Below are 26,615 nucleotides of genomic sequence, written 5' to 3'. Positions count from 1 at the left end.
GACTTTAATCTTTAGACAGAGCCAGGCTAGCCGTTTCCCCATGTTACCAGTCTTTATGCTAAGCTAAGCTAACTGGCTGCTAGATAGCGGTATCAATCTTCTCATCTAACTCTTGATGAAAAAAGCAAATAAGCGTATTTCCCGAAATGTCAAACTATTCCTTTAAATAAGTGGCATTTGTAGCAAAACATTGAGTTCAAGCTCAAACTTTTTTCCCATATTTTAGATGTCAAAACAAAACACAGAAAAGTCGATACAATAGCACAAGTTTCTGTGTCCTTAACTGTATCCATGACTTTGCAAATGTGAGTGCAGGCATGAGTCAGGCTTGCTGTGGTTTGCAGGCCAGCAGGTAGAAATGCTTCACACCCACGACCACCTCTGTCTCTGCAGAGGTCACCCCCATTATGGACATCAACCTGGAGAGACGAGCACAAGAGACAGAATGTTTCATCATGTCTCTCCAACATGTCAAACATTTTATCATGTGTTGACAGCCTTAGTAAGTTTTGCTCCAGCATGTCAAAAGCAACTGATGATGTACTTTGCACATTCATCAGGTTCATTTACATATTTGTCATAGGCCTAACACATGTGTAAAACACTACATTTACTCAATGTATGCTACATAAGGCATGATTTACCTTTGACAGATGTCTTGGGAGAGTTTGACAGCTTTCTGCATGTCACCTCTCAGCAGAGCCTGATAACTGGAGAAAGACTCCACCAACCCCATGTAGCTGGACAGAGGCATGGGCCTTCTCACCCACACACACTCCTGCCTGCAATGCATACAGTAAAACACACACATACACACACAGTCGATAGATAAATGTACATTTTATAAATTCAACATGGAATTTGGTGAACAGACAAATCCATCTGTCTTTAAATTATAGATCATAACAACACACCCAGTTGAAAAGAGAAAGGCTATTAGTGAAATTAGTGTCACTCACCACTCTTTGTCAGGGTAGGGGATGGATTCATAGGCTTCCCTGTACAACTCGATAGAGCTGGGGCCAAGGTGAGGACTGCGGTAAGGTTGCAAAGCTGCATAAAACTGGTAAAACCAAGAGATGAGGAGTCATCAGACTGTTTATTTCCATTACTTCATTAATGGCACAACAAATGGCATGAATCAAATAATCACTGACATCTTTGCCTCATCCACTAAACAATAAAGTAGTTCAAACACCTACCTATCTGTGTGTGTAGGTTTGTGTTCATTTCTTGTAATCTTTATTAATATGTGAGATGGCGTCTGATTTCAACAGGTGGACGACCTGTTGGCTTGATGAAAAATATGCAACCTAACTGCATTAAGATGAATTGTACCATTCAGTTGATGAATATTTTACCAATAAAATCCACCAGATGATGCTGTGGTTCATATTTGATGCAAAGCTGTGCAACGTCCCTGCTAGAAAACCTCCCTGAATGTGACATGATGATGTGACTGATAGTAGTAACACATACAGTGTGTCCCCTACACTAATAAAACTAGGGTTCTCCTTTTGAGTCCATGGATGAAGCAGGTGTCCGTGTGGATCTACCTTTGACCCAAAAATTGCTTGTCTGATGTCGAGGGGGGACTGTTGATATTTGTGATTCTTTTGGGGTTTTTTATGTCTGAAAATGTATTTTTTTGTACTTCCTTCCTTTGTGTTTTCCAACTTTTATAACAGGACACTAGTTTACTGCCTAATTTTTCAGTGTGGACCAGATAAAACATGTTTTCAGTACCCGTTGTTCAGTACCTTTACTATAAAATAACAGGTCAGTCAAAGGTTTTTTTCACTGAAGACATTTTGACACAGTAGGAAAAGCACAAGTGTGAATAATTAAATTAACGATGGCTGAATTCCATGTAGCTGCTTCAGTATCAGAGTCCTGGTATATTGCACAAGCTGGCTCACTGTGGGACACTAACTATTGTTAATCGTTATCGTCCTACTATGACAATCAAAATGTCTTCTGTAAAAAAAAATATTTGGTACAAGTTATTACTAATAAAATATATAATTCCATTGATTTTATGCACTGATAGGCTGTCTCTCAAAGCTGAAATCAAGGCTTGAATACTTGATGTCATCAAATGACATTTATTGGACTTGGTCCTGACATTTCATCAGTGATGGATTCTCAAGGCTCCCAGAATTTTGAATTTTAACATGTTGCCTCCAGATGAGTTTTATTTAAAGTAGGGTCTCCAGCTCTAAACCGGAAAGTGTCTCTGTAGGATTGATCTCCACATCACCACTAACATCTTTGTCCTGGCTGTTTAAACCTTACATACTGTTCGTATCCCAACTCTTCATAGTATGGAGCAGGTCATTTTTGAGCCAACTCAAGTATTCCTTTATAATTAGTCCCTATACCAAATTTTGAACCACAAATATATTTTGCATCCATATACATCTTATCGGTCATTAATAAATGAGTGATTAATCCTGTGTTTTCTTTAGGTTTGACAGTATTTGTTTATTCGTTCATGTATGTGAGCTCTACTTTGTGATAAATAAGTAACAATAGGTCTTTTTCACAGCATTTTGACTTGTCATAGCAGGAAAAACACAGATGTTACTAACGATGTAACGTTAACAATGGCTCTATTATATTCAAGTGTTGCAGTAAGTCATGATAGTGTGATAGCGCAAAAGACCTTTTTTCACAGTTTTTGTTTCTACCAAAGATTAAAGCACGTGGGTTCACTGATTATCACATCTTTAATCAAAGGAGAAACTAACCTTAAATTGAAATGAAAGCTTGTATACATCACTTGCAGCCCACATGTTCATCTAGCCCTGCTTAGTCTCCTCAATCAGTCTCCAGTGCAGCATGTCAAGATGGGAAATATACATCTGTTTGGGACAGGACTCTCAATATATAGTATATGTAATCATTTGAATAGGTGCTGATTGCCCAATCAGAGCCCCAAATCATTTTTTAAAGACTATCAATAGTTCTCAGAGGCACCTGTGACAAAAGGATTGATCGTTCAGTGATCAGTGGCTCCTAAGCTGAGGGTTGGGTCACAAGTTGAATCTAAAGGGTTAAGAGATGGTTACCAGGGTAGGAATTAAAAATAAAATGGCTAAATTCTGTTACTAAAACTTATGTTAAATTTTGGATTTTTCTCTCATTTTTGCTTTTGTGTTGTTTGGAAATAATGTATAGTTTTACCTCTTTAGGCCTCTAAAAGTTATTCTGAGAAGGAAAAAATCACTATTCAATTATAACTGCTCACAGCTCACTGACATGCAACCTGGAAAGTAAAAAAACAGCTTTCTATAAGGTAAAAACAGGTCAGAAACCACTGCTTTAGTCAGGACAGCAACATAATTGACAGTTAATTATTGATTTCTTGAGAAATTATGAATGCATTTTGATGTAGATGAACTGTATATATGCTGCTTACTTGACCATGTGACCTGACAATGTCTGTGCCCATAACTTAACTATCTTCACAGTAAAAAAAATGGCCTCATATCCATCTCTGCAGATGTGGTTGAGGGTGTGTGAGTTCTCATTCACAATAAATCTTCTCATATCTGTATGTATATATTCATATATTCAATATTCTGTAAGCACCTCTTTGCAGACTTGGTTGAGTGTCTGTGAGCAGCAGTCAGGGTAGCTGAGTTCCATGTCAATGGTGTAGTTGAGCAGAGCCAAGCAGCCGCGAGGCTTCAGGACTCTGTGGACTTCCTTGAGAAAGCGTGGCCTGTCAAACCAGTGGAAGGCAGACATGGCTGTCAGCAGGTCCACTGAGCTGTCAGCAAATGGCAGCTCCTCAGCCACACACTGTCTAAAGATGGAACAATAACAGAAATGTGTAGCGAACACATGAACATACAACATACGTGACGCTTATCCAGAGCACATCTGCTGACAATATAAAGGTTAAGAGGTAATCGGGTGCCAGCTCTTGAATTATATACCCACTTATTAAATTTGCTGTGTGAATATTAACCTAGTGATCAGTGCACTTGGTTTGTATTTATACAATGTTTGTAAGCTTTTCATTTAAAAAGATGGGCTCCAATTTACAGAACAGCACAATGAATGTCTGGTGTGATTGTTTACAGCACTGTAATTTTTTTTTTTTTTTGCATACCTTCTATGTCACAGTTCAATGATCTGAACCTTGCCTGTTTCTTGTCGTCTCTGTTCCCATCTTGCTCTGCACAAAGGTTGAGACGGTTGCTACAAGTATCTGGGAACAGTGATCGACAAGAACTTGAACTGTGACCTCAACACGTCTACAATCTGTAAAAAAGGTCTGCAGAGACTTCACTTTCTGCGCACGACTGAATAGTTTTAATGTGGACAAGACACAGATGGCTTTATTTTACAAATCCTTTACTGAGTCCATTTTAACCTTTTGTTTCTTGGTATAGGAGCCTTCAAGGAACAAAAATCATCTGTACAATATCGTTAAAGAAAGCTGTTGGCACACAACAGCTTTCTTTAGCAGATATTTATGACAAGTTTTGCAGGAAGCGAGGTAGAACGTGGCCGGCTCTGACCACTCACACTTGGAGGAATTCATTCTTCTCCCTTCTGGGCGGAGATACAAGTCCCTCAGGGTAAAAAGCAATAAGTTTACATTTTTGTTCCAAGTGCAATAAATGCACTTAATTTGCACTAAACCTGAACTGCACTGCTCAGCATCACTTTATTATGGCTGTCATTCCAACGGTTTGATACTTTTAACAAGCAGATACCTTTTTTTTTCATGGTTTGCTGCAACTGTCGTGATTAATGTCCCGTGTCCTCTTTTATGTTGTGTTTGTGTTTTTGCCCCGCTCAAATTTCCCCTCGAGGGACAATATAGATCTGAATTGAGAGGATTAATCGCTGCTAATATGAAACGAATGTGAGGTGGAAGAAAAATTGCCAACATAAAATGTTAATATTAAAGTGATTAATAATACTATATGAATTGCCAGAATAACTGAATTGCAGATTAATCAAAATTGTATCTGGTATTTTTGTTAGAAATAAATGATAAATGATTTGTAATTTAAAATCCATCACTCCTAAAATAAACTATAAATTGTGGGAATCTAAACAACACTATCCTGTGGCGAGAGTACATTTGTTCTGGTGTATGGGCCTCGCTGCATGACCGACTTTCACTAGACAACGGTCACATTGTTCCTGCTTTGGCCAAGATTCAATAAAGTAGCTTACCACATTCTCAGAGTTGAACAAAAGATTTCATGTTAATTGTTATGTTTTTTGTTTGTTTTTTTTACATATAACCATGTGTTTTATTAGGCTTGCTTGATCTCAGATTTAGGTAACTCTCTGTAGCCGGGGAAAAACATTAACTCTCAATTATGGCAAAAGAAAAATGATCAATTATGAGAGTGTCTGCAGAATGCTTTCAATATGGGTTTTTTTTTGTATTTTATGTGAAATATAAATACATTTTCTACAGACTCTAGTGTTTGAAAAAGAATGAGCATGTGTCTCAGTTGGTTCATGCTTACCTATATGTGATGTTTGGCCCTTTAGCATGCTGCAAAGCCATTTCCAGCTGGGCAGGACTCACATCTGTCCCCACCACAGAAGCAAAGTGTTTGGCCAGCAGCAAAGTCCCCTGACCCGAGCCACAACCCACGTCCACTGCGAGCTCAAAGGGCTGACCTTTCTGACAAAATATGTCACATGTTATAAGACATTTGTACATTATCCATTGATAATGAGATGCAAAACAGCAGTTTGAACTCTGAAGTCCTTTTGAATATCCTTTTAATATCCTTAGTTTGATTTAAAATTCAGAAAAGTAAACGGTGAAGCCGCCCTCCTCTCTCCTCCTATATTACCTGTTTTTCCAGGAAGTCGAGCACCTGTTGTATCAACTGATCTGATGGACAAATCCTGTACTTCCAGTAGGAAGCAGCATGCTCCTTGCCTTCAAACAGACGGTAAGCCATAGCTGGTTGATACCTCTTTACTGACTAACTTTCTTAACGGCTGATCTATTATAAGAAGTCTTTTTTTCACTGGAAAAGAGGAACTGTCCTCCACAGTTAAAAGACTGTGTATTCCTTTCTGCCTGCAACCAGATACACATACACACACACACACGCACACAGAAAAGAAGGAAACAGTGGGGTGCTTGGGGGCTGGGAGGTCCCATTACTTCCTCTGGTACATGGTATGTTTGACAATGAGACCCTTTAAAGGGACAGCTCCTAAATGATTTTTTATATGATGTGGCATGTTTTTAACTTCTTTTCTGTGTGTAACAGATGCAACAATGGTAAAGACATTGAATGTAACCCATTATAATCACCATAAATGAAAATCCAGGTCAAGCTCAAAGGTCTGTGTGAGTAAGGGTCAGCGTATGGGTCACGTGATGGTATGTGTTTCTGTCAGAACCAATAAAAACCCCTGGAGATGATGTGGGTGAGGTAAGAGTTGTATTTGTAAAAGTATAACATCCCATGTGCAGCACTACTCTGTCTGAGTCTATTGGCTGATTTCTCATATTTCCTAATCTCATGGTACTCTTTAACCAATGGCTGTCGGGTATTCATTGTCAGTGTTGTAGAAATGTGACACCCCATGAGAAACGTCTACATGTGGTGGTCAGCAGAAGTGGATTATAAGATAAGATATACTTTATTGTCCATGAGGGGAAATTTGTGTTGAATACAGCTGCATATAGAAAAGTACTAGTTACACACAATATAGCTACATAAATACACTCTTGTACCCTTAGGGCATACTGTATACACTATTCCTAAGATGATAAAACACAATGATCTGTGGTCAAATTGACGAGCATATTTAAAATCAATAGAAATTGAATATAATTAAAACAATAAAAAGGTGAAATCATGTGCAAAGATGTACAGAAAGAGGAGGCAATGTCCATAAATTAGATATCCAATTAAATAAAGCAAGTTAAATTCAGTCTTCTTCCTGATGAACACACAGACACATGAACAAATCACACCGGTCAACACTTGTGATCCCAAATCATCATAGTTTAGAGTTAGTTTGTTTCTAAAGTTGAAATTATTTTCAGTTAATCAGAGTTAAAACTCACTTTATCTACTTTGGTCAAAATCAAATCAAGCACAAAGCAGCACTTTATATCTCATTATCAACAAATGGTTCACACACATTATGGGTGTTAAAGTGACACTCATTTACTGATAATCAATCTTTACTATAATCTTGTTACACATATTTTACACCTGATAGTACACCATTACTAACCAATATTGATAATGACCTGTTAGATATTTGTTGTTTTATTTTTTTAATTTCATAAACTGAATGACAGGTGAGTTATAGAAACTTCTTCTTAAATTATTAACAGATGTTTAATTTTTAACATTTGTTTCCTGAGGGAAACATGTATAACCATTCACTTGTGTTTTCTATTTCTCATTATCTGTTATTGCAAAGATTAAGTTTTACTGTACAGACTTGTTTGTCTTCAGTTACTTTATGAACCATGAACATTAGATGCTTCAGCTTCATTGATGTTGCACAAAGCTTCTTCTACCTACTGAGAGAGAACGGAGAGTACAGAAAGGCCAGTGAAGCAGTTATAATAAATAAATGGGCCCCCAACTATGTCATTTTTTTTTCAAGAGCTTGGCTTAAAATACCTGTCTCCTCCTTCAAACCAAAACATACCAGAATTCAAGTTATGTAACCTCTCAGTGTGCATTCAAGGCAGCAAGGCATCAGCTGTGCTATTGGGAAACAGTTTTTTGAGAGATAATTTCACTGCAAAATGAAATATGCTTTATGTTTGAGAAAATTGGTGAATGACAGTTGGAACGACATGCTTAATTTGTTTGATTCAGTTGTTGTCGTTGGAGCCTTGTTATGAATTCTTAATGCTCTGTATTAATAGGTATCTAAACAGGAGATTTACTGTTAATAGGTGTCAACACTTTTGCTTATGACAAGTGACACACCGGCAGTGTTGTAAAGGTTAAAAGGTCTGTCAGCTAACTTATCCAGTTAGACTGAAGTGAGTTTGCAAGAAAATTACAGAGAAAACAAGAGTTCTACTGAGAAAAAAAGGGTTTATTCAGAAATGGAAACACATCAGTTGTTAATTTCAACATCTCTAAGACACTCACATACATCTCTGTCTCCCAAAACACACAACCAATGCCATATTGTTGATTATAGTGGTTTTGATGCCAGGACACAGAAATATTCCATTTGCCGCTCCATTTCAGTGTCAGGAGACGTGACTCCCATCACGTCCAGGAACCTGTGAAACAATGCAGTGAATGATTATTCAGCTCAGTGCTCGGAGCAGCACAGAAAAACACATTTGGACAGTTAATGTTCACAAAATGGATGAAGAATAAAAATTTGATTATAATGTACGATTTCTACCTCTTCTGAGTGTTGAGCAGCAGGTCTTCAGCAGTCTGGGGGTCTTTCTTATAGTAAGCTTGGAACATGGACCAGGACTCCATGAAACCCACCAGGTTCCTCACCGAGATCGGAGAGTTCACCAGAATACACTCAATCCTGTTGCGTCATTACATAAGGTGTGTTATTACATAATAAAGACAATAAAAACGCTGTACTGTGACACAATTAAACAATCTTTGGCATCATTAGGTGTTTGTGTGGTAATACCTCTCTTTGTCCGGGAAAGGGATGGCACGGTACAACTCTTCCAGTTTACCCTCAGCTACACCTACTGGACTGCTAGTGTAAGGCAACAGCATCTGCTTCACCTGGAAGCGGATGTAAATAAGTGTTATGTCCATTATGTATTTGAAAATGTAAGAATGACAAGTTTAGATTAAACAAATGAGATCAGACTTGTTACTCAGTGAGCTTTAGAAGCTTTGAACTTCTACCATGCAGCTATTAACTCCCATTCAAAAAGCGCCAACTTCTCTCTAGAAATATTAAGTCAATTATTTTTTATGGTCTTTGATTTATGGTCTCAGTTGCTAAATTCAGGTACTCTATTAAGTGTGCTGTTGGTCATTTTGGAATTATTGCTTCATTAGCTGTCCTGTTAGCACAATTTAGCTAAAGAAGCTATTGTAATCCCAAGTGTGCACCACTCAGTGTTCCCAGTCAACCAGCATTAGCTTTGGTCCGAGGTAGCGGAGCGTGTTTCCAGGTCATGAAAGACAACACCCCGCACTCCTTAACTGAAGGGTCCTGGCTCCAAACAGAAAAGATGGCATGGACCATAAGCTGCAACTCTAGTCTTCAAACTCTGATGCAAACCAATCGATTGTCACACTTCGCTATGTCCATCTTTATATACAGTCTATGACACAACCAGGCTTGCTGTTTTCTCATTTCCAGTTTTGCTAAGCTAAGATAATAAAGCCTTGACCCCAGCTCCATGCATAACACACTCACTCTAATGAAGGTTAAAATGGCTATAAGCAATATCAGATAACGATGTGTAATGTAAGAGGCGTCGCTCGTAATGATGAACCTACAGAGAATTATCAGCGACTTTGCAGCTCCTCTCAGCTTTATGGAGCTTTATAGTGAGTTTCAGCTCATTGTTAAGCAACTTTACTGTTTTGGTTCATTCTCAGTGCTCTCTTAGTGTTGTTTTCAGTAACCGCAGGTAGGCAGTTTTTAGAGAAAAAGCTCTAAAAACCCATTGTATACTACCCGCTCACCACCAAACGGCAAACAGACACAGCTGTACCTAGCTGGCGAACACAGTGGAGCATTTAGCAGCTAAAGAGCCAGATATTTCCCACAGGAGTTGATAGAGACCAAAAACAGAGCAAAAGGAGAGTGAGTATTGGACTTCACCAGGTGAACAGAAACACGACTCAAAGTGAATGATAATGTTGTTCCGTAACTGCTGGATGTGTAAAAAACCAACTGTTAACAATTGTTATATCAACTTAAAAGGTGACGATATGTCAATGTTGTGTTCACATCTTGTTTCCGCTGCCCCCAAGTGGCCAATAAATCAGTTAGTAAATATGGCTGGTACGCAGATAATATTTTCAGTGTGTTATTAGCTCCATGTTTAGGCATACCGCCACTCTGTGTCAACAAATGTTTGCACTGCTGATAAGATTTTACTCACCTCTTCATAGATGTGGTTGAGTTTTTCTCCACAGGTCTGGTAGCGAAGCCTGGTGTTATTATCACTGAAGCCCAGCAGAGCCATGCAGCCACGGGGTTTTAAAACTCGACTCGCTTCGGCCAGGAATCGCGACTGATCAAACCAGTGGGCTGCTGACGCTGCTGTCAGCAAATCTACAGAACCATCCGGAAACAGAAGCTCCTCTGCCGTCCCCTTCCTGCAGACACAACGAACACATCACATCTCTAACTCTAAATACTTCTACCTGGGCATAAACATAGTTTATTCATCCTTCCAGTAGGATTTGATCCATTATTTCACCAGATATTCCTCTTTGAACACTGAACTTCATGAACTGGTTGGTAGACACAGTAATTTAAATGCAAACAACAGCAGTTTATATCTTGTTGGTTCACCATCATGTCAAACTGTCATTGTTATGCTGAAATGTTACAGCCGTTGTAAACGGTTATTACACTGCAGATGTATCAACCAACCACACAGCTTTGAGATATTAAGTGTGATGATATTACATCTCAAATTTTAAAAATTCTTAAAGGCATAGTTTGACAATTTGGGAAATATTACTTGCTTTCATGCCAAGAGTTAAATGAGAAGATTGATACCATTGATACCTTATATCTATCTGTTAAATTAAGGCAACAGCCAGCAACCAGTTTGCTTAGCTTAGCATAAAGACTGGAAACAGGAAAAAAGCTAGCCTGGCTCTGTTCAAAGGTAACAAAATCCACCCACAATGCATCTCTAAAGCTCACAAATATTAACATTTTATATCTTGTTTGAGCTGTACAAAAACCAATGTAAATACAAAAGTTTGTGCTTTTATGGGTGATTATGTGTGGGAATATTTCTCACCAGATCCAGGCTTTATGCTAATCCTAGCTAACCAGCTGCTGGCTACAGCTTCATAATGAACAAATAGATACAAGAGAGACCAATTAATCTTATCATCTAACTCTCGACAAGAAAGCAAACAAGCATATTTCCCAAAATGTTGATCCATTCCTTTAAATGTACATATTGGAAGAGCTTTATTTTTTTATTACTGTACACAAAACCAAGATTTGCCCAAAATGGAACATTATGATTTCATAGTTTTGTTTTATAATCAAAGTGTAATTATGTCCACACTTGGGCCTACGGAGCAGCTCACACACCCCTACCTGTATGTGATGTTGGGGTACCCTGGCACAGCTCTGGCCTCCTCCAGTTGACCCTCACTGATGTCGATACCCACCACTTCCTGGAAGTTTGGCGCCAGTAGCCGAGAATTCTGACCCGTCCCACATCCCAGATCCACTGCCAGCACATGTGGCTGCCCCTTCTAAGGATTTTAACAGATGTGCTTTATTTGTTGGCAATTTTGCTCTCCAAATAAGCAGAATGCTCTATTAAATGGCCCTATATGCACTATAATAACATAGTGTACTGCAGATTCACTGTATACAGTATTCGGTCATACCTTCGTATCGAGGTATTGAAGAATAATCTTCTTGAGCTCATCTGGAGGTGTAAAACGGTACTTTTGATAGATGGATGCATGATCCTTCCCCTCAAACAGACGGTATGACATGATGACGTATTTTTTTAGTCTTCTCTTTCTATTCTGCTGAAAAACAGTCTCCTCCTTCTGTCTCTTTATCTTGTTTGCTTTAGTTTTGTTTTCTGGCTTTTAGCCTTTTTTACCTGCTATGTTATTTTCTCTCTTATCGTGTGTTTTCTTATATTCCTGTCCACATATTGTTAAAGCTGTTTTCTGTCACGACATTCACACACTTTGCCCTCTTGCTGGCGTTCAGATATTCAGCCACTTCTTGATGTGTAGTTCTTCCACGTCTTTTTAGACCCAACAGACAGACAGGGAAACAATTGCAGTTAAGCAGTTAGTTATAGAGTAATTACGCTTGAGAACAGATACAGTCACAACTTTGAATGAAGAGACACACTGTTAAAAGTTAAAAAAAGATTATTTTGTTTATAGAAAAACAGTTTCTTACCAGCTGAGGGCTGCTCTTGATGCCAGGAGTCCCATTAACTCAGCTGCAGATTTGCTAACAATGCATAACAGAGGCAGGGCCTCTTGCTTAACCCTTTTATGGCCAGAGGACATCTGCATATTATGCTGCGTATTTTAACAGCAGAATATTAACATAATAGATCATATAATCAGTGGAAAACTGTAGAAAACACACTGGATTGTAGTTACTGCACTTCTGCAGTGGCATAAACGCACCTGCAAGCATAAAAACTTATGCTTACAAATCTTTGTAACATGCAAGTCACTATTTGCTGAGTGTGACAGCCACATCACTGGCAACACAAAACTTTTCTTTCTTATTGACACAATAACACGTTTCAAGTAATGACATACACAGTCTTTAACTTTCATACAACACTCTTTTATTGCATTGTATGACATAGCTTGGTTTCTTATTTAAAACGCATTAATTTTGCAGCTGTTGTAGTTTTCATTCATACGTCATCGCATTTCTTCTCTGTTCTCTTCGAGATACAACCTTAACTTTTGTATCTTATGTGTAATTTATGATTTGTGGATAAAAATTGTCAGGAGCTGTAACAATTTTAGCATCAAAGGTCTACTTCTTAGCTGTTCACTTGGATCTGGAGACAAGTTTAAAAAAGAAAAAAAATCTGCAGGTGTGAAGGTACCACACCTCTGTAGCCTGCTCCTCATCTCTGCTTGAGGTTAGCGGCTTAAAGCTACATTAGTCGCTACTAGCATAATTATTATATAATTATCATTATAGGAGTGCAATGCTAAGTACTCTTTTAAGACAAGGTTTTGGTGGTGCAGACTTGGGTTAGCAGTCTTTGGTCGTGGTCAGCATTCAGATTTGGACTACTTGAGCTACATGTGGGATGTCATTCATCAAAAGTGTGGAATGCCCAACTAGCGTCGCCTCTATGTAGGTGTCACTTTTAATGCAAAGTGCCTTGAATAAGAAATAAAGTTTGTGACTACAGCTGTCATAATTATCTCTGTAGGGTCATTATTGTCTTTCCAAACCACTGACTCTGTACGCTTCTCAAAAAAATTTTTGTTCTTTCTCCTTGACCATTAGCTAAACTGAAAAACATCTTTGTTTTGGTTCGTTTCCCCAGGATGGCCCTCCAGGTTAGCAAAGCGTGTCTAATTATTCTCAAGGGATAATGGAGATAATGACCTGTTGACCATTTTCAACTTAATTATTCTACATTCAAGTGACGCTTTTCCCCAAGCTCAGTGTTTGAGCACCTGGTGATGATACACCAGGGATGTCATGGCTAATGAAAGTCATTACAGTAACCTTGCATCACTCATGACCAATGTTTGTGTGCAGTATGACCAATTGTTTTGCAAAGTGTTCATGGTCTTAAAGATAAGCAAAAGATTACATCACACGTGTGTTTCATAATTGTCTCTTGTTTTTTTCTGATCCCTCTGAGCAACAACAACTTTTTTTTTCAACTTAGAGTCATTAGTTCTGCCTATGAAATCACAGGATGATATTTTGTTGTAAAACCTAAATGCAAAAAATCACCAAATGAGGTGTCAGCGGTTCTTGGCGTATTTTTCTGCCATAAAATTTCAGCCTCTTACACGACATGTACTTCCTCTGAACTGCTCTTACATAAATTGACATTAATTGCAGATGGTTGCCACCAAAAACAGAATGGGACATTTATAAAGCACACAAAAACATTAATGTCTGGAGGGTAGAGTAGTTATGCTTGTATGAACATTCAAAGCCACTTCAAAGCCTGTCATATTTTGAAAAGTGGACTTTAGGACTTTTGCTTCTCACTTAACAGAGTATTGAAGCAATTGTTTTTATTGAAGACATTATTTTCAGACTGATGGTTAGCATCTATCTAGGAAGAGGTTGTTGTACAGTAGCTTCCCAGCTTGAACCGTATCAACCACTTTATTTACATAAAAAAATTGATCAAAATATATAAATATACATATTATGGACATAGATATAGATGCGTCCGTTACAAGCTTCCTAGAATAAGTGCTGTGCTCACACACACAGGTGAACATAGACTACTCAAAAGACCATTTGTTTTTTAGAATAAGCATCATAGCATTACATTATGAAAACCAAACGAGACAATACAAAAAGTAATAGAAAAATAAGTATATGAATAAGTCAGGAGACCAAATACAAAAGAGTACAAAGCTGTGTGGTATGAAATTGAGGCTATATAAATAAGATAAGCTTTGCTGTCACAAGAGACCGAGCTATAAATATATCTTTCTGGGCCATTAACAATGTTAAGAAAAGTTCCTCATTTCATGTAGAATTTGTCTAATCTACCCATCAAGGAAAATTAAACCTTTTCATATGCAGCCAATCTGTAAGTGATGGAACATGCACTGACTTCCGCTGTTGCACCAGCAATCTCCTGCCGAGCATAATGGCCGTCTAAATTCCATATCAACCTTTTGAAGTATATCATATCAGTATTTTGATAACTGTCAGCGCTTTAAAATCCTTTTCAGTATCTTGTGCTGTAAATAGCTGCACTTACATGCATACTTATTTTAATTCTGATTGGAATCATTCCAAGCTACCGTCTACATGTCCAATAACGTTCAGTTCTTTAAGAGATTGTATCAAAAACAAACTCTCCAAAGAGGCCCAGTTCGGCTTGGAAGCCGATATTTTCTGGAAGTGGAGAAATTTACGTCTACGTCAAGATGGAGGGCATGTTCAGAAAGAACACAGCTGGAAAGTAATCGGGTTAGATCGTTTACATGGTACAATTTTTCTTTTGATCAGTTTATGAAAAGGTTTAACTACCAATTTGCATCTGATTTAAATTTCACTCCGGTTTGGGCCTGTTTATTCTGACTGAGGTGTTTATATGGAGCATTTTTCATTCTATTTTGGATTTTAAAAAGATTATAATCAGAATATTTGGCTCCATGTTAACATAGCTGATGTGTTTTTGACAAAACTCAGATTGGTGGTCAAGAACCAAATTGACCTCATATAGACCTCATCTGAATCTTAACCTGCAGAATTCAGCGGGAAAACAGGTGATCAATACAGTATGTGATATCAACTGTGTCCTGATAGTACCATCAGACAGTCTAGAATAAAATGGAGTACAACTTTATTGTCCACCAGAGTGGAAAATTGCCTCTGGCTGAGACAAGAGTTATTTATCTTCTAAGAATATTGGTCAGTAAAAGTTTTTGCATCTTTGTCATGGCAAAATGAATGTATCTAAGACAAAATTGTGTTAAAGTGTTTTGCTTTCACACACTGAAATTTTCAACTCTAGATTCCCCCGTGGCGAGATGACTGTGATAATGTAACTATGTGTGACAAGTTAAAAAGGCTCTCAGCTTCTCCTGTGAAATCGCAGCGGCTACCTGCCACGACACAGACCTCACACAGATAACATGAGGAACATTAAGGATTGGTGAGACCTAAAAACCACAGGGGTTTACACAGTGAATATAACTAAGACTATTTAACTTTCTACTTCTTTACCTACTTTCTTACTTATTGTTGATGTTAGGATTTATTACAAACATGTGTACTCGTAATTGTCTTCATCACTTTGGTAATCTCTCTGTTTTCTCATTTCTGTCATTGCCTCAAATAATACCAACCAGTGACTAAACAGCTGACAAGGAGGGACAGCTGTAACTTGGCTGTTGACCGGCTGATCCGGCTGTAAAATTTTCTATCATATGACCTCTGGCACCATCTATAGGGTAAATGGAAACCAGTTCTTATCGTCCTTATTTGAACCTCACCATGTTTGTGAACATAGGCAACTACTCCACTACCCAATGTTTGTCTTGTGTTTCCTGTTGTACACGGTTATTATCTTAGCTAATCTTGTCATAATAGTGGTCATATCACAAGAGGAACTCCTACATAAGACCATGTATAATTTTATTTTGTGTCTTTCCATGAACTCTCTGTATGACTCTTCCAGCTTTTTCATGCATTCATTGGTGTTCCTCAGCCTTGGCATTGATTCTACAAGTCTCTGAACTCTACTGGAGGGATGAACACCATTCTTCAAAAAGATATTCCTTCATTTGGTATTTTAATGATGGTGGTGGAGAGCGCTATCTAACACCTCAGTCCAAAATCTCTCATAGGTGTTCGATTGGGTTGAGATCTGGTGACTGTGAAGGCCATAGCATATGAGATGAGGAAGAGACTCAGAACTATTTTGTATTGCTTTGCAGTGACCCTTCCCTCTAAGGGGACAAGTGGACACAAACCATGCCAGCAAAATGCCCCCCAAAGAGCCACCAGATCCCTTCACTGTAGAGGTCAAGCATTCAGGCCTGTGCCGGTTTAATTTGTCACCCGTCCGTACTACTTAAGTATGCACTCAATCTCAAGTATTGGCCTCGATCTGACCCAACTACAAGGTGTGCTACAGACACTAATCTTATAACAACTACTATAACAACCCTGACTCCTAGAAATTACATTCATATATAACTAAATTGTCTTCTTAACTTGTCAGATAGTTTCAGTTTTGATCAGTTGAGAAACAGAAATGTTTTTTCATCTATAAGTCAAACCGACCACTTATATGTGTGATTCAGTCTTAAGTTAAACAACAACAGTCCACAACAGTCAGTTTTGTTATTCTGTTATATTCCAGACATTGTTCTAAAATAAAGACCATGTGGATTATGTTTGATTCAAGACTGATTTTTGAGATAGAGGCTGCCATTATAGCAAGCTGAGGCTTTATTTTACAACTACAGCCTTGGTAACATTTTTGTTGATTTTTTTTTTTGGTCCCTCCTATGATAGCATGACCATCCAAATGATTGGTCTGTTTGAATCCCAAGGGCCTACAGTTGTTCTCTGAGAAAGGATTTACAGCAGGGACCAGTCATGGTCACACAGAGCAGATGATGTCCTAGTTGTGCATGCTCTGTGTTCTCCTCCTCTCCTCTCGTTTTGAAATTTCTGAAAACTTTACAGATGATGGAAAATGTTTCAATTGTCAAAATGTTTACTCTTTCAGGCTTAGATTTTACATTGGAACAAAGAATTACTCTCTTCTTTCTAACTTTACTGTGGTACTTAATTATTCTGTTGGGAAATGCTACTCTTATTGTTGTCATTATTGTAGACAAAAACCTCCATGAACCCATGTATATCTTCTTGTGCAATTTATGCATCAACGCGCTGTATGGAACTGTTGGTTTCTACCCCAAATTCCTTCTGGATCTTTTGTCGTCTCATGTTATTTCTTATGCTGGATGCATGCTACAGGGTTTTGTAATACACTCATCGACTTGCTGTGATTTTTCTATCTTAGCTCTGATGGCATATGACAGATACGTGGCTATATGTCGACCTCTAGTTTACCATTCATTCATGACTAAACAAAGAGTCTCAGTCTTTGTGCTTTTCTCCTGGGTCTTGCCTCTTTATTGTATGTTTATGAACACAGCGTCATTGCTAGGATCAAGGTTATGTGGCTCACACATAAACAGGGTCTACTGTGTAAACTGGATGATCGTTACTCTTGCTTGCTCACCACTCAAAGCGAACACTGCAGTCGCATATTTTAATATGCTGTTTTATTTTGGGCATTTTGTGTTTATCATTTGGTCTTACATGTATCTGATAAGAACGTGCATGTCATCCAAAGAGAACTGGGGGAAGTTTATGCAGACATGCATGCCGCATTTATTGTCTCTAATTACTTTTACAATAAGTGTGCTTTTGGATTTATTGTACATGAGATTTGGATCAGCTGATTTATCCCAAGACTTCAGTAATTTTATGGCAATTGAATTTCTGCTTATTCCTCCAGTTGTGAATCCACTTGTATATGGATTAAAACTTACCAAGATCCGTAACAAACTTGTGAGTTTTGTGCATATTAAAGGGACAGATGCAAAATGTCGAGTCATGACTCTTCATGTCAGTGGCAAGCTCTCACACTGAGACATGAACATTGGAAAAAGAAACTGTTTAAACTTAAAAATGCAGATTTATTCATGAAGTTATTGGTAGTTGAAGTAAACTGACATGGGAGATCATTTTATAATGCATGTTAATGTGGGATATCCCAGTAGTGCAGTGAGACTCTCTTCATTTTGAACATGGAAGTATCTTATCTGCATCTCACATCAAATATTTATCTGCTGTTTGTTCATTATTAATTTCATCTTAATCTGTGTGTCCACTTGTCACATGATGGAGTGGTGCAAGTCTTACATGTTTTGTCAAGCATCTCAAACAAATGTGATGTTAAGTGAAAATCTGTCACTGTTAAATGATGACAAATGGTTTCTTATTGAAAAAAAAAACAGCATACTTTACTGTAATATGCAGGAAATGTGCAGACAAGATAAAGTTGTGACAGGATGGTTTAACCAGCTGACTTGATTGAGTATGTGAGATAATGGCTGAAATGCACAATTTTGTTGTTTGCTGACTGAAAGAGTGCTGTGTGCTGTTTTGTATGTATTTTAGTGTTGTGTTTGTGTATTAATAAATCCTGTTGCACATGTGGCATCCTATATACTTGTCCCTTTACAAATAAACCAAGCACATCTTGAAAATGACTCCTGAAAATTTCAAAGACGAATATTTAGACCACACAAGTTCAAAGTAAAACATTTCACTGTTAAAAATTCAGTGGTATTCATATTTAAACATGAAGTATTCAGTGTTCCTCTCCGCTGATGGAGTCTTTTACCCCTCCTGTTTCCACTGAAAAGGTCACAGTAGCCTTCTGTCTGACAAAAATGCTTCACTCTCACTCAGCCCAGAAAATATATGTGATATTAATGACTGTGATGTGAATAATAATGAGCAGATAAGGAGATCTTAAACGGTAAACAGTGTGTAAGAGTGATGCTGTGGATTGTAATAAGGCACTGCTGTGGTAATGTTATGCCATGGCTTAAACAACTCTGCTGCTTTTCCAATAAGAGATTCCGCTTCTTAGCAGCATTAAATTAATTAAATATATTTGGATATTTAACTGATTTGACAAGACACTATTTCCTACCTACTACTACTATAGGTAGGTGCCAAAGGCCTAGTGCCTAGTCAAATTAAGGCCATTTAACACTCTGTACTGTAACATGCCAACCAGGCCTGAAGCTATAGGAGAACGCCCAGGTCTTCTGCATTTTTATGGTGATTTTGAAGATGGAGCAGCCTTAGTTGTGCTTCTATTCCCTCGTATTTTCCCTTCCTTTTACATCCGTCCATGATAAGGAGAAAAATAAATATACTAGATACTCCCTATGTATGTACACTGATACAAAAATCTAAATCAAGTCAAAATGTCAGCTGTGAAAACAGTCTATTAGGCTACAGTTAATGTACATACAGCTAGTAAATTAGCTGTATATTGGGCAAAAAAGCTGGAGCAAAAATACTGCAGCAGTCAAATTTCCCTATCCCATACATATAACATTACGCCATAAGCTACCAGTTTAACATGGTCCTCACCAGTGGAAACTGTTACAACATGCCTCTTTTGCATGTTTCTATTGCTGTGTTTCAAAAGCAAGTTTCAAGTGATGGAAATTTGGATAAAAATGATAGATAACCCCACTCTCCCGGATGCATTCATGTTTTATGTGGTTTAGTTTGTCCAGAGATTGGAACAGGATGATGAAAGATGAAAGCTCTTCCAGAACATCGATTGGTCGGTTTGAATTCCCAGCGTGTGTGCTGCTGCAGTCAGCCACGATATTAATAACAGTGAGAAGAGACTGTAGACGATGTGTTAATTACACAGATAGTTACACAGCACAGGACACAAATCATTATAGTTTTTTAAATATTATGGATAATGCTTCTTTTATACATTTTTTTGTCCTCTCTGGTATAACTGAAACAAAGAACCACCGATTTGCTATCTTCTTTCTCACTTTCCTGTGTTACTGTGTGATTTTGCTGGTAAATATTTCTCTTATTGTAACCATCATCTTGGATAAAAACCTGCATGAACCAATGTATGTTCTATTATGTACTTTTTGCATGAATGGACTTTATGGAACAGCAGGTTTTTACCCCAAATTTCTCTGGGATCTGCTCTCTCCTGTCCATGTTATTTCTTATGCTGGATGCCTTGTTCAAGCTCTAGTAATGTACTCCTTTGTTTGCAGTGATCTGTCTATTCTTGCAGTAATGGCATATGACAGATATCTGGCCATATGTCAACCACTGGAGTATCATGCTATCATGTCAAAGCAAAAACTCTTTTATTTAGTGTGTCTCTCTTGGATAACACCTTTCTGCATTATGGCTGTAAATATATTTCTAGCATCTAGGTTAAAGTTGTGCAGCCAATATATTCGCAGGCTGTATTGTGTGAATTGGATTATTGTTAAACTTGCTTGTTCCCCAGCTGAAACTACTGTTAATAGCATCGTTGCATACATAACAATAATAATCTATGTATTTCATGGTTTTTTTATCATTTGGTCATACATGTATCTGATCAAAACATGTGTGAATTCTCTAGAAAAAAGGGCAAAGTTCATGCAAACATGTGTTCCACATTTAACTTCCTTGATCACTTTTCTTGTGTCTGTACTTTTTGATGGTATGAATATGCGATTTAGTTCAAATGATCTGCCTCAAACCCTTCAGAACTTTGTTGCAATAGAATATCTTCTCATACCTCCAATTATGAATCCAATCATTTACGGTTTCAAACTGACCAAAACTCGTAAGAGAATTGTGGGTTTCATTCATTTTAAAATTAACTGACTTTTGTATTATATGTACAAAATACTCCAAATCCTCTAATAATGCATTTATTTTAATTCACAAAGCACAATCATAAGTCAAAATAGAGAACTTGCTTTTTATTAAATTCAAATTTATGTCATCCTCTGTGTAGAATTTTAATTCTTTATCCATAAGATTACCAAATGCCTCATTGTTTGTGCATGTACTTGTACTTGTAGAGACTGTAAATGCACAAAGGATAAAAGAGAGACATGCCAAAAATAGAAAAATTAAATGAATAATTAACCTGTCAAATTTAAACATGTGAACTTGCTATCTGAAATGAACAAAATATTTATATAAAAAGGAGGTAGAGGAGTTATCTGTAGCATTCTTGAACTGCATAATGATTTCAGTTTCAGCTGAGATGAGGACAGACCCTGAGAGTATAGCTGACACTGTTGACAGTCTCAGGAAATCTTTTTCTCTCTCAGCCATTTACTGGACTAAGGAAGGACATAGAGATTTTTTCACCATATCTACTGTATGCTTCTCATCTTCTCTTGGCTCTTTAAATATTGCATTGTATGAGCATTATTTGACCAGTTATAGCCTCTTTTTTATTGTTCATATGTAAGCTTTGCTGACTCATAGGAAATGTGTTTTTCCATGTTGAACTGGAAGTCGACATTTGAAGTTGCATCACTGGATTTCTGCTCCCATGTTTTAAAAATCTTTTTACATGTATTTTACCCTTTCAAAAAAATCAATTCTTAATACACCTTGTTTGCCTTTGTGGGAACTTTTTACACTCAACATCATGTGCCCTCAGAAAGTGTGACATGTTCGTGGTATATGTCCTTCTCCATAATGTCACAATTAGAGTGACACCTTGAAGAACAAATGAAAGACCCTGAGGAGAGACGACTTATCAAACCTGATGATATCCAAGATGGAAGAGCAGTCCAATATACCAAACCTATTATTCCTGTAAACTCAGTCATCAAATACAGACAAAATTAATTTGTATTTGTCTTCTTTATTTCAAATAAAAATGCAATAATGATCACTTTTGGAAATTTCTGAACATCATCCACCCAACCTCAAAGTGGCTATAACCAATATTTTTATAATAACAATGTGTTAATCTCAGAGATGTTGCTTCTAATGATGAAACTAAAGAGAATTATTCCCAGACTCTGCAGCTTCCCTCAGCTTTACAGAGCTTTATAACAAGTTTCAGCTCATTGTTTAGCTGTCCAGCGGCAACTTTACTGCTTTGGCTCACTGTGACTGCTCTCATAGTGTCATTTTTGGTCGCAGCAGGCAGCTGCTTTCAGAGAAAAGCTCTAAAAACTCACTGTACACCACCAGCTCAGCACCAAATGGCAAACAGACACAGCAACTAGCTGGTGAAGCACTTAGCAGCTAAAGAGCCAGATATTTCCCTCGAGAGTTGGTAGACATAAAAAAACAAACGAGCTAAAAGAGAGTGATTATTGGACTTATATTTGTCAGATGAACAGAAACACAACTCCAAATGAATGTTGTTCTGTAACAACCGAATTTGGAAATAAGCAACTGTTTGTTAAGTTGAACAAGTTCAACTTATCAACTTAAAAGGCGATGATATGTCAGTGCGGTGTGTTACAACTAGTTTACGCTGCCCCCACTTGGCCAAAAACAGTTAATGCAGGTTTAAGTAGTGTTCTAGTTGTACAATATTTCTAGTTTATCACTTATTTGAAGCCACGTTACAGATAACCGGTGGATTGGTCCTTTCTGGTTGAGAATGAGTCACTATCCCAAGTGAAGGAGTTCACTACTTGGGGCGATTTACTAGTCAATCAACCTATGGTCATAAAATTAAATGACTTTTGTTTTACATGTTAAAGACACTCAAAATCCTATAAGAATGCACTTAATTCAAACCTGCAATGCTTTAACATATAAATGAATGTCTGTTACATTCATTGCCAAACGAATCACACAATGCTGATTAAGCATATCGCCACTGGATAAAACTACAATCAACATGGATGTTTAGTTTAGCTCTGAACATTGCTCGCTCGCATGACAAAATATTTGAGTCCATAGTAAACGTCACATCATCAAGTTGCTTTTGAGAGGAAAGAAGCCAAGCAGGTGATATTCTAGTAACAATTCATCCATGTCTGTCGGTACAGTTGTGAGAGGATCTTTGGACAGGAACATGGATTCATAACTAGATTATTAATTAGCCATGACCAATGATCAACCATGATCCAACCAGTGTGCTTGAAGGTTAAAGAAATGTGATGATGTGATGAAGAAATTATGCATTTTTTAGATACTAAAGGAGGCTGATAAAAATTCAACATTAGTGGAGAATGCCACTCTCCAAGCCCTCAAGTTACATATTGTTTATTTTTTATATTAGGTAAAGACTTCAACTAGTTGATAAAAGATGAAACCTCCTCCAGACCATCGATTGGCTGGTTTGAATTCCCAGCTCGTGTGTTGAACGAGATAAAAATAACAGTGAGAAGAGAGAGCAGACACTGTTAGGGACTTGGTTACACAGCACAGGAAAAAGCAAAAAAAAATTGTTCTGCTATGATGGATAATGTTTCTTTAATGCTTTTTCTTTCAGGTTTAAATGAAACAAAGAACCACCAATTTGCTGTCTTCTTTCTTGCTTTACTGTATTACTGTGTGATTTTGCTGGTAAATATTTCTCTTATTGTAACCATCATCTTGGATAAAAACCTGCATGAACCAATGTATGTTCTATTATGTACTTTTTGCATAAATGGACTTTATGGAACAACAGGTTTTTACCCCAAATTTCTCTGGGATCTGCTCTCTCCTGTCCATGTTATCTCATATTCTGGATGCCTTATTCAGGCTCTGGTAATTTACTCCTTTGCTACCAGTGATCTGTCTATTCTTGCAGTAATGGCATATGACAGATATCTGGCTATATGTCAACCACTGGAGTATCACGCTATCATGTCAAAGCAAAAACTCTTTTATTTAGTGTCTTTTTCTTGGATAACACCTTTCTGTATTGTGGCTGTAAATATATTTCTGACATCTAGATTAAAATTATGCAGCTCATATATTCGCAGGCTCCTTTGCTCAAATTGGACTATTGTTACATTTGCTTGTTTCCCAGCTGAAACCCTTATTAACAACATTATTGCCTACATTTCAATAATCATTTATGTATGTCATGGCTTTTTTATAGTTTGGTCCTACATACATCTTATCAAAACATGTGCGAATTCTATAGAAAAAAGGGCAAAGTTCATGCAAACATGTGTGCCACATATAACATCCTTGGTCACTTTTCTTGTGACGATACTATTTGATCCAATGCATATGCGATTTGGTTCAAAAGATTTGCCTCAAAACCTTCAAAACTTAATTGCGATAGAATTCCTCATCATACCACCTATTGTGAATCCTCTAATTTATGGTTTTAAATTGACCAAGATTCGAAACAGAATTCTGGGTTTTGTGTATATCAAAATGAAATGATATGTATACATTGTTAATTGTCTTACTTATTAAGGAAACTCTCATATTGGTATACAGTGTCCTACAATGTTTATAATGCATTTGTTCTTGGCTGTAAAATCTTATGAATATTATGAGGTTGTATACATTGCAAAATGGAAATTCTGCGTACATCCATGTCACCAAATGATGATTTTTAACTAACCATTTGCATTGTATTAAATTAAATTTGTGTTCACTTCTGTGTGGAACTGCTGAACTGCTGAAGCCTCATATAAGCTTCAAATAAACCTTTAAATACATTTTTGCACAAAATGACTGTGTGGACCTATCCTTTAAGGTTTTAAACTAAATGCCTATTCTGGTGCACAAATGTACTTGGCACAGGGTTTATTTACATCTTCTGGATGTAGCCAATGGTCAGTAGTCAATTGCAGTCATTCCTATTGTTGAACTGTTAGCACATGTTTATAGTATCCATTTCTATCATTATAGCAGCCTTTTGTAAAAGTCTACAGTGTGCCAAAGCATCAAAGTCAAAATCTGCCAGACCTCCAGTCCAACAGCTATATTTGGTTGCTTGACTGAGCTTTTTCTAAATATTATGTTACTGCTACTGTGTAAAAGATTTTTTCAACTGTCTGCAAACCTCCATTAACACATTTTCCTTATGTTTGAGGCATGATTGTATTTTGATACCAGTTCACACTCCTCAGCTGTGAATGAGAGAGCTGCTTTTTGTTTTTTTTTACACAGAGCTAATGTCGGTCAGAATGTGTCCTTGCTTTTTTGTCAGATGACTCTGCATTGTTTTGCCCCCTGCGTTGGCACATCCATTATGTCAACACATTGCCCCCCCATCCAAATGAATGAGAGGGCTGTTATTTTTAAGCAGGACAAATAAAGTTGGTCTGAACCTTGCCTAAGGTAAAGTAGGCTCACATTAGTAAAGGAGGTTAGATATAACTGAGAGCTAAAAAATGATAAAATGATATTATATATAATCTTGTTTAACTCGCATTTATGTACTTACATTTAACTTGTCTGATCAGGTAAATAATTATTAAAAACAGGTTGTCTTTTTGGTATATCATAATCAGTGCTGATCTTTAGCAGTTGTTGGGTTTATGCACCAAATATTGTGCTGAGATATATATCTGCTAACAAGACATGCTTCCTTATAATATCTCACTGTGATCTGTCTGTTCAGGGGTTACTGCTTACCTGTGTGCTATAAAACGAGCAATAGGTGAAACTTATAGTCACTTTCCATGATGCCATATGTGTTCACATTTTGCAGTGCCAGTCATATGTTTGACAGAGTAATTGTGCTCACATGTCAAATGATAAGAAATCTCATTAATAAATGTATGTGCAGTTGGGAGAGTGGAGATATGATTCACTGGTAGTGTCCAGTATTTGTCTACTTTCTTATTCTCTGTCTTCACTTTTTATGTTTGTCTTTTATTTGTTTGGTAAATGTTGGTTGAGTATGCCAGTGAAGTTAAAAGTCAAAAGAAAAGCAGGTGTGAAGTTATTATTAAAGGTTATAGTGTGAAGTATTCACACCAGGGGACAAGATAAATAATTAAAGACACACAAAACAGTCCTAAAATCTGACAGTGTTTAGTTTTGCTCATTAGACACTGAAAGCTAATTATCTTAAATTTTGTGCCAGATTTTATGAGCATGGCCATATTGCACAATCATTTTTTTTAAATTCCAAGTTATGCAATGAAATAAAGCTCTTTATTCAAACCAAATTTAAAGCTAAAATAGCTTTGCATCGTACACCTGAGCCTTTATTCTCTATTTCAGTGGTTCTCAAACTTTTTTCATGTCAATGTCCCCTAAACTGACAAAAATTAGACCAGGGACCCCCATTTGATAAGATTTTGTCTGAGGGTCCCCCATCTGATAAGATTTTTAATTTTAGATGTTCTATTACAGAAAGTGTATGAAACCCATGGCCAAAATAGTCATATATTCTGTCATTGTGTTACTTATGTGAAAATAAATGATTCCCCTTTTTGCTGGGGACACCCTGGAACCCCCTCAAGGCCCCCTGGGGCTCCTTGAAAACCACTACTTTATTTCATGTTTTGGCATTTACACGCCCTTTTGGTTTCATTCATATCCTGACCAGAAGTTGTTTTACCTGACAGTCACTTGATAACAGCCGTAGCGCGAGCACGCCGCATTCCGCGAAGACCCGCCCTACCCTGCTTCTGATTGGCCAGCAGTCGTTACCTTCGTTGCTAAGATTGGTTAGGTTTAAGCATGAGGAATGATATGATTGGGTTAGAGTA

General features: G+C 37.4%; 5 protein-coding genes across 6 annotated transcripts; 3 read left to right on the top strand and 2 right to left on the bottom strand.

Moving 5' to 3' along the window:
* Window positions 1-297: 297 nt before the first annotated feature.
* On the bottom strand, window positions 298-5,948 carry zgc:162780 (uncharacterized protein LOC555377 homolog). The gene is made up of 6 exons (XM_042427214.1): window positions 5,838-5,948; window positions 5,502-5,662; window positions 3,595-3,811; window positions 960-1,063; window positions 645-782; window positions 298-419 (listed from the first exon to the last, which is right to left on the bottom strand). The coding sequence occupies exons 1-6, from the start codon at window positions 5,946-5,948 to the stop codon at window positions 323-325; spliced, it is 828 nt and encodes a 275-aa protein (XP_042283148.1). The 3' UTR covers window positions 298-322.
* Window positions 5,949-8,052: 2,104 nt separating this feature from the next.
* Window positions 8,053-26,521, bottom strand: zgc:162396 (uncharacterized protein LOC555292 homolog). Of its 2 annotated transcripts, none has more exons than XM_042425493.1 (7): window positions 26,465-26,521; window positions 11,565-11,938; window positions 11,266-11,426; window positions 10,082-10,298; window positions 8,641-8,741; window positions 8,392-8,529; window positions 8,053-8,263 (listed from the first exon to the last, which is right to left on the bottom strand). In XM_042425493.1, the coding sequence occupies exons 2-7, from the start codon at window positions 11,673-11,675 to the stop codon at window positions 8,173-8,175; spliced, it is 819 nt and encodes a 272-aa protein (XP_042281427.1). In that variant the 5' UTR covers window positions 11,676-11,938; window positions 26,465-26,521; the 3' UTR covers window positions 8,053-8,172. The 2 variants fall into 2 exon arrangements, with proteins under 2 accessions (XP_042281427.1, XP_042281426.1); XM_042425492.1 differs by lacking the exon at window positions 26,465-26,521 and adding an exon at window positions 12,100-12,247.
* On the top strand, window positions 17,080-18,054 carry LOC121907671 (olfactory receptor 2AT4-like). The gene has a single exon (XM_042427366.1). It carries the CDS (start codon window positions 17,080-17,082, stop codon window positions 18,052-18,054), a length of 975 nt encoding a protein of 324 aa, XP_042283300.1.
* LOC121907669 (olfactory receptor 1D2-like) lies at window positions 19,915-20,844 on the top strand. The gene has a single exon (XM_042427364.1). It carries the CDS (start codon window positions 19,915-19,917, stop codon window positions 20,842-20,844), a length of 930 nt encoding a protein of 309 aa, XP_042283298.1.
* On the top strand, window positions 23,401-24,327 carry LOC121906571 (olfactory receptor 142-like). Its single transcript, XM_042425491.1, has one exon. It carries the CDS (start codon window positions 23,401-23,403, stop codon window positions 24,325-24,327), a length of 927 nt encoding a protein of 308 aa, XP_042281425.1.
* Window positions 26,522-26,615: the final 94 nt, after the last annotated feature.

Source organism: Thunnus maccoyii, chromosome 11 (genome assembly GCF_910596095.1).
Source record: "Thunnus maccoyii chromosome 11, fThuMac1.1, whole genome shotgun sequence".
Classification (NCBI taxonomy): Eukaryota; Metazoa; Chordata; class Actinopteri; order Scombriformes; family Scombridae; genus Thunnus; species Thunnus maccoyii.
Note: the sequence above shows the minus strand (reverse complement) of the source record. Positions and strands in the feature narration are given on the sequence as shown.

Excerpts from the sequence above, each read along its gene's own strand:
- zgc:162780 (XM_042427214.1), bottom strand. The coding sequence starts at position 5,948 with ATGGCTTACCGTCTGTTTGAAGGCAAGGAGCATGCTGCTTCCTACTGG. Across the intron at positions 1,064-3,594 it reads TCAACCAAGTCTGCAAAGAG|TTTTATGCAGCTTTGCAACC; the intron begins GTGCTTACAGAA and ends TGGTTTTACCAG. Across the intron at positions 420-644 it reads TCCCAAGACATCTGTCAAAG|GTTGATGTCCATAATGGGGG; the intron begins GTAAATCATGCC and ends TCGTCTCTCCAG.
- zgc:162396 (XM_042425493.1), bottom strand. The coding sequence starts at position 11,675 with ATGTCATACCGTCTGTTTGAGGGGAAGGATCATGCATCCATCTATCAA. Across the intron at positions 11,427-11,564 it reads TTCAATACCTCGATACGAAG|AAGGGGCAGCCACATGTGCT; the intron begins GTATGACCGAAT and ends TAAAATCCTTAG. Across the intron at positions 8,530-8,640 it reads CCTTTCCCGGACAAAGAGAG|GATTGAGTGTATTCTGGTGA; the intron begins GTATTACCACAC and ends ATGACGCAACAG.
- LOC121907671 (XM_042427366.1), top strand. The coding sequence starts at position 17,080 with ATGATGGAAAATGTTTCAATTGTCAAAATGTTTACTCTTTCAGGCTTA.
- LOC121907669 (XM_042427364.1), top strand. The coding sequence starts at position 19,915 with ATGGATAATGCTTCTTTTATACATTTTTTTGTCCTCTCTGGTATAACT.
- LOC121906571 (XM_042425491.1), top strand. The coding sequence starts at position 23,401 with ATGATGGATAATGTTTCTTTAATGCTTTTTCTTTCAGGTTTAAATGAA.